General features: G+C 37.6%; 1 protein-coding gene across 2 annotated transcripts in view; it reads right to left on the bottom strand.

Annotated features, from left to right (window-relative positions):
- SVEP1 (sushi, von Willebrand factor type A, EGF and pentraxin domain containing 1) overlaps nt 1–13,302 on the bottom strand; it is a 210,982-nt gene that overhangs the window by 142,663 nt on the left and 55,017 nt on the right. For both annotated transcript variants that reach the window (XM_037729541.1, XM_017503374.2), the window contains exons 4-5: nt 4,285–4,443; nt 2,951–3,130 (exon numbers count right to left, since the gene is read on the bottom strand). In XM_037729541.1, the coding sequence (XP_037585469.1) occupies nt 2,951–3,130; nt 4,285–4,443 (339 nt within the window). The remainder of the gene's footprint in view (nt 1–2,950; nt 3,131–4,284; nt 4,444–13,302) is intronic.

The raw sequence follows: 13,302 nt of genomic DNA on the forward strand, positions 1-13,302 counted from the left end.
TATTCCACTTCAAAAGGTGGGCAGGCTTGGTTTCTCAAGTTGACTTGTCAGGAACTCCTCTGGTCCTCCTATTTGTCTTCTGTTTCCAAGCTCCTTCTACAATTGTGTAAGGTCCATTTCCGGAAATAAATCCCTCATTCCATAACATGCATGGTGACTGTGCTTCCCTGACGGACCCTGACACCATAGCATAAGAAACATAACGAGGGGCGGGGGCAGGTCTGTAGATGCATATGCAGAGGTCACCCCATTCAGGTGGAGGAGGTTGGTGACAGTGGAGGGTTGAGAGGACCCACGGCAAAGGCAGGACCAGGCTGCGGGGGCAGCTTGTGAAGGGCCAGCTTCCTGAGAGAGCATGGCTATTTCTCACAGCTTTAGGGTCAGATGCAAAGCTTGGTTATGGAGGGTGGAGGCTCAAGAGGCAGGGGCCAGACCTCATCCTGAAAGGGCAGTCTTCTCTGATTTTCTCACTCCTCTTTGGAACACTACGAAGCAGCAAGTTAAAATGTAATATTTCCTACCCTCTACCATAAGGTGTTTGGAAGAAGGGGTAGAGATTTTACACAGAACTTAAAACTATTGACTTCACAAGAATATATTTTACAGGTTTTTAAGGATGCATTTTTTCAGTAATCATATATGGCTTTTTACCATTTAAGACTGCATGACTGAAAATGTCTTTCCTTTGCCTTCACACATGAACAGTAGCTTGTCTGAGTTTAGAAATCAAGGGTCTATTCTCTTCCCTCAGAATCCTGGCAACATGATCTTATTTTCTGATATTGAGAATGGCCAACAAAGGGGCCTAAGGCTAATATGATTCTTTCTCTTTGGTAGGTAATGTTGTTTCCAACTACGAAATGGACACAGTTTTCTATTTTTCTAGGGCATTCAGAAAATTTACTAAGATTATTTCCAGACATAAATCTGTTTTTAATAATTTCTTCTGGCACTTACTAAGTGATTTTAAACTGTATATCCAAGATTTGGGTTGTGAATCTTTTCAAAATGTCAGCTCGGGGATGTATCCTTAGATCTTCTTCTTTTTTAGGCTGGAGTGCAGTAGCATAGTCTCGGCTCACTGCAACCTCTGCCTCCCAGGTTCAAGCAACTCTCCTGCCTCAGCCTCCCAAGTAGCTGGGACTATAGGCATACACCACCACGCCCAGCTAATTTTTGTATTTTTAGTAGACGCAGGGTTTCACCACGTTGGCCAGAATGGTCTCGATCTCATGACTTCCTATCTGCCTGCGTCGGCCTCCCAAAGTGCTAGAATTACAGGTGTGAGCCACCGTGCCTGGCTATCCTTGGATCTTCTACTGGTGCCTCCTCCATTCCATTCTCTCTCTGGTTTCCTAATATGAAAAGAGTCTATCTCCTGTGACTATTCTCATGTTTCTTTATTCTTTCATATTTTTATCTCTGGATTTTTTGGATTGACTTTCAAATGAATTTCTTGAGTTGGTTTTCTAATATATTAATTTAACTTTTAACTAGGTCCATTCATTGTGTCAGTAACTTTTTTTTTTTTCCTTCTAATAAACATTTTTGCTCTCACATTTCTTCCATTGCTTGGAATCTTGGCCTTATTTTAGCAACGTTGTTGCCTTTGAATCTTAGAGATTCCATTTTTCTTTCTTTTCTGTCAGGCCTCTTTAGTTCAATCTACTAATTCTCTTCAGTCTTCCTTGTCTTTTGAGGATACCATGTAGGCCAATTTACATTTATTGATGAGTTCTGGTTTCCTAATATGATACCTAATAAATTGTTACCAACACGGATGTCTCCTGGGATTCACACATGATCTTGAAGTCATGAATAGGTGGTTTTCCCTTATGAATATGGATGCCAAGAAAAGACCAGAAGACAGAACTGCTTATCTTAATCCAGTGGTCCAGCTGATGTGTAGGGTTTTGGAGCAGTCAAGTCCTCAGCAAAGTGTTCTGCCAAAAAAATGACTAGGGGATGTAGTGGGAGTGACGTTGCCAGATTTAGTAAAACACAAACCAACAAAATTGGACATCCAGTTAAATTTAAATTTCAGAAAATCAACAAATAAATTTTTAGTATAAGTAGGTTCCAAATCTTGCAGGAGACATACATATACTAAAATATTATTTGTTTATCCAAAATTCAAATTTAACTGGCATCTTGTGTTTCATCTGGCAACCTTAGGTAGGGAGCAGATACTGTATTGAGAAACTTTATGGGCAGGGATTCTGGTAGAGGCCCTGAAGTCCCTTGACTTGCCCCCTCTTACCTTTTCTTAAATATCCTCCCCTTCCAATCCTACTTGTAAACCTTAGGAAGTTGGTTGTGTGAGAATTATAAGAAGCAGGAAAGTAGGTCCTGGAGATGGCAAGTGGAGGCAGATTGAGGCATTATTTTATTATTATTATTATTGCTTCTCTGTATTTGACATGGGAGCCTCAGCTTCTATTGGTGGTGCCCACTTTCTATTGGCCTGGGTAGACTCCTTGGGCTCTCACTTTGGCAAATTCTCTACTTTCTGTAACAGGTAGTCTTGCCCAAGTGAAGGCTGGAGATTACAAGTTGGCTAACTGCTTCTATTGTAGGATACTTGTGTGATTCCTTAAACCCTACAATTCCAGGAGGCATCAAAGTTTCCACTGTGATTATTCTAAACTCTCCTTTACACCATGCCTTGGAGGCTTGAAATTTGAGGTTTGGGGTTACCTGTCCCTTTACTTCCCAGGCAAACCTTTTTTCTTGCTTGTTCATAAAAGGGATATAAAAGGCATAGTTTACAATTATGTGGTCAATTGAACTTGGTAGTTTCAATTTCAAATTTCTTATAATTTTTTTCTTTCTGTAGTGTGTGGTCTATGAAATCCAAAAAGAAATGAAGAATTGACTGGTTCACTAGAGTTTAAATCAAAGAAATCAAGCAAGACAATGAACAAACAATGTAAACTGGCAGTCTGCATACCTCTGCAGTAGCTCTCTGAACCGGACCACAAACCATTGGGTAGACACAAGAGGATGCTGCTTCCCACAAGGTCAAATCCAGGGTGACATCGGACCCCACAGGCTGCATTGAAGTGGTTGTTGCAAGTGTTTTGGATAAAGTAACCATTTTCAGGAGGCTTCAGGGCAGGGCAGTGGACAACTTACATTTACAAAAATAAAATAAAAAAGCCAAGTTAGCCTTTCGTCTATGACATATCCTGTTTTTTTAAAAAAAATTTTTTTTGTTGTTCAAGGGGGAATTTATGCACGTGTCAATTGCCTATAGCATTTCCATTTACGGCATTTGGATTTTCAAGTACATATTTGGAAGAAGAACCCTTATATCTGATTCCTATTAGGTACTAACTTCTGATTAAATTTTAAATACAAACTAAATATTATTTTTTAAGCTTTAAAAAATTTTATTTTGGGCCAGGCGCGGTGGCTCAAGCCTGTAATCCCAGCACTTTGGGAGGCCGAGGTGGGTGGATCACGAGGTCAAGAGATCGAGACTATCCTGGTCAACATGGTGAAACCCCGTCTCTACTAAAAATACAAAACATTAGCTGGGCATGCTGGCGCGTGCCTGTAATCCCAGCTACTCGGGAAGCTGAGGCAGGAGAATTGCCTGAACCCAGGAGGCGGAGGTTGCGGTGAGCCGAGATCGCGCCATTGCACTCCAGCCTGGGTAACAAGAGCGAAACTCCGTCTCAAAAAAAAAAATTATTTTGATATCTACAGGAATATGAGATATTATACTTCTAGAACTTTATATGTCATTAGATATTTCCCTCTTGACTAAGGTAGAACAAAATAAAGAACAAATAAAGTTAGCAAAGTATATGTGTTACAAACTCCAAGAGCCACAGCTTCCTGCACATGGTATACACTATTTAAATATTTTTAATTTTTGATATGAATAATATTGAGACTCTTTTACTTATAAAAATAGATTATTTCAAAGATAAATGTGACTATCACCAGAGCCAAAATGAGCTCATTTTTATTCAAATTTGTTGTTAAAATTGTAGTTTTTCTTTTTTTTTGATGAATTTTAAATGTTTTCCAAGTGCTAAGCCTTTCTGATTTCAAGGTGTTGTTATTCCTAGCATCTCAGTTCTCCTTTCTCTGGCGCAGGATAGGGATGTGTTCCATGATAAGAATGTTATAAAAGCAAATCATCCCCCCAAAAAATATGATTAGAGAAAAGAACATTAAAGATCATTCTAAATGAGTTGGATGCAAATACCAGCACTATTTCTCTCAGAAAAATCCGCTTTTATATTTCCCATTTTCCAACAGTGGGAGACTCACGTTCACAGGTCTGGCCAGATGCTCTATATCCCTCTCTGCAGACACAGTCTTCAGGGGATGTGCTTCCAGGTAGAGAGGTGTGATTTTCATCAGGACATGGAATGCAAGTGCTGATTCCTCCTGGTGAACCTTCAGGTTTGTATGTCCCTGATGGGCAAGCTGTGGGCAGACAAGCCAGAGAAGTCCATGTTATGTGGCATATCAGCTGGTAATTAACAAAACGTTTGAAATTAACAAGGGAGAGACACCCAAACAATAGCTTTCCATAAAAATAGTAATATAGGCTGGGTGTGGTGGCTCACGCCTGTAATCCTTGCACTTTGGGAGACTGAGGTGGGTGGATCACCTGAGGTCAGGAGTTTGAGACTAACCTATATGACAAAATCCCATCTCTAAAAAAAAAAAAAAAAAAGTTTGCTGGGCATGGTAGCATGCACCTATAATCCTAGCTACTCAGGTGGCTGACAGGAGAATCACTTGTACTCAGGAGGTGGAGGTTGCAGTGAGCCGAGATTGTACCACTGCATTTCAGCCTGGGCAACAAGAGCAAACTCTGTCTCAACAGCAGCAACAACAACAAGAAAATGAAAAAGAAATGGTAATATAATTAAAGCAAAAAGAGAAACCAACTTTTTTTTTTTAAAGAATGATGTCATTTGTTATTTGCAAGGTATGAAGTTGGCCTCTTGTGTCCCACAATTAGTTTCAAATACAACACAACACGGAATGAAATGTCTGGGCTGATTTGTAGGGAAGTTCAAAATAGCAACGTATATTAAGTCACTAGGAGGAATCAATGATCCTCAACAGATAAACAACCTTGAAAAGGGTGATGTACCTACAGCCCATCTCCCCCATCCTATGCAGCTCACCTCTACCACCCAGTCCCAGCCCCTCTTGTAGCAAAGGAGAATAACTGCAGGTATGCAAAAAGCACTTAGCCCATTGTTTCTGTTCAAAGACCTTGAGAAAGGATGAGGAGAAAGTGTAGAGCCTGAAGGACATAATCCTACTGACAGAAATTAGGTCCTTTGAAAAAAAAAAGAACTAAAGATCCTGCTCTTCCTAGGCTTAGGAAAAAAAAGATTAAAAGCAGAATCTAATTAACCTTGCTTCAAATCTCTCCTCTGCATAGACAATGTAGTTTTGAATTTGTAACTTAATCCCTCTGGACTTATGCATCTGTAAAATAATTTAAATTTCAGAAATTTAATAATAGAGAAATTGTGGAATCAACAGACTTGCAATGCTCAGTTGAGCCAATTAAATGTGGTACAGTCCCAGGGTACATTTTATTATTAAAGAACAGTTGCAACCAAGCAATGTGCATTTATGTGGGGATATTTTATCAGTTATTGGAAATAAAGAGTGAATTTAATACTGTTGATAAGATACAAACCTAAAATAAGCTAGATAGACAAGTTAAAAATAATTGAATGTACAAAGATATGTTAAATATTTGAAATTGGCTGGACACACTCATAATCCTAGCACTCTGGGAAGCTAAGGCAGGTGGATCACTTTGAGTTCAGGAGTCCAAGACTGGCCTGGGCAACATGACAAAACTCCATCTCTACAAAAAATGTAAAAATTAGCCAGGCAGAGTGGCGTGTGCCTGTAGCCTCAGCTACTTGGAAGGCTAAGGCTGGAGGATAGCTTGAGCCTGGGTGGTGGAGGTTGCGGTGAGCTGAGATCAAACTACAACACTCCAACTTGCGCTACAGAGCAAGAACCTGTCTAAAAAAAAACCCCAAAAAATAAAAAACAATAAAATAAATATGTGAAATTATCTTGATGAGGCAAACAAATTACTATCTTAAGGAGGAATAGAAAATACACAAAAAGCTCTAATACATAAAAAATATGAACACTTCAATAGAACAATTCACAAGGAACAAGAACTGGAAATGTACCAAGGAAAAAATGTAGCCAACAATCCTAGGACAAACTGTTTATCTTCAATGATATTTTTAAATGTGAATTAATGGCTACCTTTAAATGTCGCAATTTTTAAAAAATGTGACAAAATTTTAAAAGGATGTGAATGGCTAGTGCCAGCAGCCTGTGGGCAAACATGTTCTCTTCTATTCTGTTGAGAGCATGGCAAACTTTCTGTAGGGCAACCTGAGGGTAGACACCAAAAGCTTCAATTGGAGCTTTCTCTTTAACTACAGCATTTCACTTTCAAGAATTTTTCCCAAGTAATATTAGCAAGTAAGCAAAATGTATGCATAAATGTTATTTATTATTGCACAGCATAGGAGATAAACATCTAGAGACAGGGGTTTGTTAAAGTCTTATGATACATCCATCCAATAAATTATTAGCCAGAAAAATACAAATCTTGACATAAAAAAATCATTCAATTATGTAGTTAACTGTTTTTAAAAGCATATTTCAAAAAACCGTATGTGTTGTATGATTCTATTTTGCTTATAAATACATATTTAATATATGAGACTTGAAGGAAATGATCCTTATGGTTATACAAGGTACATATTCGTGGTAGAATTATCAGGCTTTCAGGCTTGTTCATTTTTGCTGATCTACATTTTCTAGTTTTGTTACAATGAATAGGTATTATGTGGGTAAAACCAAAAGTAAACCAAGTTAGGGCCAGCACCGCGGGTCATGCTTGTAATCCCAGCACCTTGGGAGGCCAAGGCAGGAGGATCGCCTGAGGTCGGGAGTTCAAGACCAGCCTGGCCAATATGGTGAAACTTCATCTCTACTAAAATTACAAAAATTAGCTGGGTATGGTGGTGCACACCTGTAATCTCAGCTACTCAGGGAGCTGAGACAGGGGAATCACTTGAACCTGGGAGACAGAACTTGCAATGAGCCAAGATCGTGCCACTGCACTCCAGCCTGGGCAACAGAGTGAGACTCCATCTCAAAAAAAAAAGCAGACGAAGTTATATATAAAATAGAGTGTTGTCTCAAATCATACATTTTGTTTTGTTGTTTGTTTGTTTGGGGACACCATCTTGCTCTTTTACCCAGGCTGGGCTCAAACTCTCAAACCTCCCACCTCAACCTCCCTAATAACTAGGACTACAGACACATGCCACCATGCCTAGTTTTAAATCATGGATTCCATTTCATGGTTATTGGCTCTCTGACCTTGGAGACCACTTTGATTTTCCTCTATCTCCTTCAATGTCTAAATAAAACTTATGTTCTTTGGCCATTATTCCCTGAAAATCTCCTACATCACTTTTATCTTAGATGTGACCTCATCATCTCTCTTCTGGTTTTTTACAACATCCTCCTTACTAGTCCTTCTCCCTTACCTCTACTCTTCAATCCATTTGAGATGTTGCAATCTGAACATTTTTCAAGACTATAAATTCAGTCAAATCATTTTCTAACTAAAATCTGTACCAACCGGATAAGCTCCTCTCTCTTTAGCCTAGAATATAAAGACATCTTTATCTGTCTACAACCTTCCTTCCTCTGCAGCTGCAACGAACCAGTGCATATCATATGCTGGTTAGAACCTACTTCAGGATCAAGTAGTGCCTAGTTTTTTCCTATTTCCTTCCCCCAGCTCCCATCATATTTTCAGGGAATTTCAGCAATTTACTTCATTACTCTGTGACTCGGTTTCTTCATACATAATAGGAGTAGTACATCCCTTGTATATTTTTTTTATGGTTAGGATTAATTGAAATCATGTGAGTCAAGTAACAATGCCTGGCATGTTCTTGGTATTTGGGAAATGTTAGAACAATGTCCCCAACCCTTCATTTTCTCAACCATAAAAGAGATAATTATACTTCTTTTATAGATTTGTTGTGCCAGATAGATGCTCTGGTGCTTGGTAAATATTACCTTCCTTTCTTTCCCTTTCCTCTCTTCCACTTCTGCATTTCTGCCCTCCCGTCCTGAGTGAATCTCCAGCATCTTTCAAAACTCACTCATTCTTTACAGCTTCTCTAACTTCAGACAGATTTTGTTGCATTCTCTCAGGACCCACAGAGCACACTGCCCACACCTCTGCACTGGTACACATCACACTTTTTGTGACAGTTTTGTCATTCCCTTGGTGGGAAGTATGCTCTTGTATGTTCAAGGAGAGTTCCAATTACTTGACCCAGCCATTGTCTAGCCAATTGCCTGAACTGGCAGCCACTCAATCAAAGGAGGGAAAACGGAAACAAGCTCTGCTGGAGTGTGGAGGGTGGGCTTGGTGTGCAAGGAGAGTAGTAAGGTCAGGAAAACTAACAACAAAATGAATTGAAAGGACAGTAGACTTGGAGTCAAGACAACTGAGTTACAATCTTGGCTCTTCCACCAACAAGCTATGGAGTCACTTGAAAAGCGACATTTTTTTTCTTTTCTTTTACTACAATATACAGAAGTTACAAGTAAGGATGTCTATAATCTTTCCAAGGCTAACATAAGATGATTCCATAAATAGACTACTACTAAAAAGCAACTTAAAGAAATCCTCCATATGAATGGTCAGATTCTGGCTACAGATTTTATAAATGATTCTTTAAAATAATACTGCATGATAAGGAACTAATCTTATAATATTACTTTCCAATATATTTTGAATAATCAAGAGTTTAAAACACAGGAGAACAGAGTTTTGGATAAAAATACCCAAAAGTACATTTGGAAATGTATTGTGAAATTCATAATGATAATGAAAAACAGACTTCAGGAGAACTATTTAAAGGCATTGCACAATTCTAGTGGGAGAGGTGTAATCAACTTCCTTGATTCCCAAGGGGGAAAATTCCTCATCCCAAACCAAGCAAAAGTTTGAAAAAATGAAATAAATCTTTGGTTTGAACAAGTTTCACAAGTCTTCATAAAGGCTATAAACTGTTTTCCCTTTTTAATATGAGATGTTTCCTTCCTGGAAATGTACCAAATATTATTTCTTAATTGTTTTTTTTTGTTGTTGTTAAAATAACTGCTTTCTCTTTTCAGAAACATCTTGGCGGTTATCAGCTACTATTACTGGAAGTGTGATTTTTGAAATTATCACGCTGTATTAACATTAGATTTTTCTTCAGCTGACCATGCAATTCTTTGACTGAAGTAAATTAAAATGCCTATCAGTTAGGAATTTGTAAAACACACAAAAAACTCCACTCTCTAATATATATGTTAGCCATTAAATATCAATTCCTTAGATGACTATTTTAGTATTAATACATATAAGACAGTCACTTACATTTTATAAAATTTCTTCTTATACATGTCTTAGATTACCTTTTTAAACCCTGATAAATATAAGGAGCCTTTGTTTCCTGGTACGATTCATCTTTAAAAGTTAAAGAATCACTTTAAAGAGTATAGTTTTAGGTCAGCTGCATGAGCTGCATTTAGGCTGTGCCCTTCACAACTTCAAGGATGCCTATTTATGTGAATAAATGGCATCCCCTCTAGTTGTACAACACCAAGGCTCTACTTTCTGCTATATACAGGTAAGAAACCAAGCAAATCTCTGGGTTCCCATACTCTTTTTTACTTTATGGATTTGATCTGAATAAGGAATCTGTTCCTACAAAGAGTTGTGCTAAGATTTTGAACATACAAATACACTGTTCTAGAAGAGAATGTGATTTCTCCATGTTGAACCAATGTTTTCAAAAATAAGACAAGGACCCGGGTGTGCATATAGGAACTTTCTTTTTATGAGGCAGCCAAGATCCTTTCTATTTTCCTCAGTGAATTAGATAAGAAGATTTTCAACTGCCCTGAATTCTGTACATCTGTATCTGTATAGAATGCATTAGCAGCCTGACATTCTCCCTGTGACTGGTTAGCTCATTTGGCTACAGTACAGGCTATCTGGACAAACTTGCGAATTTGAACCCTGGTGTGGTGCCATGGCAGGATACGGGACCCTAACTAAAGGATGCCGTATTGCAAACGTAAGCACATGCTCAAACTTGCTAGGAGATAATTGGTGGATCAGGACAAGTCTATCAAACAACAAAAAACAAAACCCTCAAAGGACTATGTACAAAAGAGGATACAACAGCAAAGTAACTGTCATATGTTGGGGATCAATATATGTGTATGCACACATATACACTCAAAAATACACACATATATTCACACATCAATATAACTAGCTACATAGAGAATTTGTTTTTTTTTTTTTTTTGAGACGAGTTTCACTCTTGTTACCCAGGCTGGAGTGCAATGGCGCGATCTCGGCTCACTGCAACTTCCACCTCCTGGGTTCAGGCAATTCTCCTGCCTCAGCCTCCTGAGCAGCTGGGACTACAGGCTTTTTAGTAGAGACAGGGTTTCACCATGTTGACCAGGATGGTCTCAATCTCTTGACCTCGTGATCCACCCACCTCGGCCTCCCAAAGTGCTGGGATTACAGGTGTGAGCCACTGCGCCCGGCCCCATAGAGAATATTTAAGTAAAACCTTTTTTTGTTGAAAACTCTGTATTCTTTATTGTCTTAAAGTGTTTACCATCTGGGCAACAAAGGTGATATCATCCTGAGTTTTATAATTAAAATTTCATTGGCAAATACTTTTAGGAGAGGCCCTCTGGAGAGTTTTTAGGAGTATCTTTAACCTTACTTTTCTTTTCTAAAATAGCTAATCACTCAGAATCATATAAGAAAGAGAATAAAAATTACTAAGCAAGTTTGATTTAACTACTCTTAATGTTTGATAGTTAGGTTGATTCTAATTTTTTACAAATTTGAAGAGCTCTTTTCTAATCATTTTGTTCCCTTAAATCTTTGATCCATTTAAAAAAATTTTTCTTAGGCAAAAGAATATTAACTTTTTAAACTCATGAGTTGATTATTGAACTATTTTATATTCCCATTATCAGGATTAAAAGTACATGAATTATTGTACTCTTCATTTTCACTGGGCATTAACAGGTTTAAAAATTACCAATGGATAATTATTTAAATATGAAGGTCTGTGAACTTTAATGCAACAGGGTTTCAATTTGAACCTACAGTAGATCCATCCCTGGAATTCAGACTTGTGTAGGTCCAACAGAAGTCTATTTGCGTGAATAATTTGAGAGTCTTCTGGGGGAAAACTCCATCCATGGCAGGCATAACATTCAAAAAATTACTGAATTGAATGGTATGATTCATTCCGAATTGAATGGCATGATTGTTGATAACTTAGATCAGACATCAGCTGTAGCAGCAAAGCAAGGTTCTGCATATCAACTTATCTGATAGATGTTACCTTTACAGATGCTAGATTGTAGGATAGGCCAGTGGGTCTGCTAATGGGGTCAGATCAGCAAAGAGTCGCTCAAAGCACTTGAACAATAGCAATTTACCGACCAGCACATAAGTATTTCAGGATTTTGACAACTTTTACAACTGCATTGTTGCATACTTGCTGAATGTCAGTCTGTCCTAAGGAAAGAGAGAATTGTTGTATGTTGACCCTAATGACCCTTGATCTTAGCAGCTAGGAAGGAGAAAAGATTCTGAGTGTAGTTTGGTGTTTATTGTCAAATGTGTTTCCCTTTGAGTCCTATAAAGAGTGGTAACTTATGAGCAAAATTCAGGCATAGTTGGCTTTGGGTTTTTTCTTTCTTCACTTCTCTACCTCACATTCAACAAGAAATTGTCAACAATTTATGAGAAAAAACTCTCAGAAAAGTAGTAAAGAAGAGAATTTACTCAACTCAATGAAGAGCAACCTCAAAACCATATAAATATTATTATTATTATTTTTAGGCAGGTTCTCACTCTCGCTGAGGCTGGAGTGTAGTGGCACAATCACGGCTCACTGCAACCTTGACCTCCTGTGCTCAAGTGATCCTCCCACCTCGCTGCCCAAATAGCTGGGACTACCAGTGTGCACCACCATGCTTGACTAATTTTTGTATTTTTTGTAAAGGTGGGGTTTCACCACATTGCCCAGCCTGGGCCTTAAACTCCTGGACTCAGGCAATCTGCCTACCTCGGCTTCCCAAAGTGTTCAGACTTCAGGCATGAGCCACAAATAATATTATTCTTAATGATGGAACTTTTTCCTCATGATTGGAAATAAAGTAATTCTTCTTTAAAACAGTGCTGGAAGTTCTAACCATAATAGTAAGGCAAGGAAATGAAATAAAATTTATTCAGATTAGAAAGGCAGAAATAAAAAAGTGTACCTATTTGTAAGTGATGTGATTCTCCTTATGAAAAATTTCAAGGAATCTACCAAAAGCAAATAACCAAAACCATCCTAGAACAGGTAAGTTGAGCAAGGTTGCAGGATACAAGGAAAACAAATACAAATCAATTGTTTCTATGTAGTAGCAGTGAGCATGTGGACACTGAATTTGAAAATATGTTTATAGTTATTTACAATTGCTCAAAAATAATAAAGCATTTAGGTAGAAATGTAACAAAGGATGTACAAAACTTTGTACAATACTGATAAAAGAAATCAAATATCTATATTGACATATCATGTTTATGGATTGAAAAGTTCAACATAGTAAAAATGTCAATTCTTCCACAATTAATATATAGATACAATACAACTCCTAGGAAAATCCCAACAAGATTTTTAAAAATGTAGACAATATTATTCTAAAATTTATATGGGAAGGCAAATAAATTAAAATTAGCTAAGACAATTATCATAAAGAAGAATACAGTAGAAGGAATTAGTCTACCTGCTTTAAAGACTTATGTATCTAAAGTAATCAAGACTATGTGATTGATAGATCAACAATACAAAAGAGCAATCCAGAAATAGAGGTAAACTAATGTGCCTGGCTGATTTTTTTTTATACTTTAAGTTCTGGGATACATGTTTAGAACGTGCAGGTTACATAGGTATACCTGTGCCACGGTGGTTTGCTGCACCGTTATCTACACCTGGCTGATTTTTAACCAAAGTACAAAAACTATTTAATAGAGGAAAGACAGCCTTTTCAAGAAATGGTATTGAAACAATCAGATATCTGTAAGTACAAAAAATTAACCTTGACCTAAGTCTCAAAACTTATACAAAAATTAAGTCAAAATATCATGGACTTAAGTTTAAAATATAAAACTAT

Source organism: Cebus imitator, unplaced genomic scaffold (assembly GCF_001604975.1).
Source record: "Cebus imitator isolate Cc_AM_T3 unplaced genomic scaffold, Cebus_imitator-1.0 Scaffold310, whole genome shotgun sequence".
Taxonomy (NCBI): Eukaryota; Metazoa; Chordata; class Mammalia; order Primates; family Cebidae; genus Cebus; species Cebus imitator.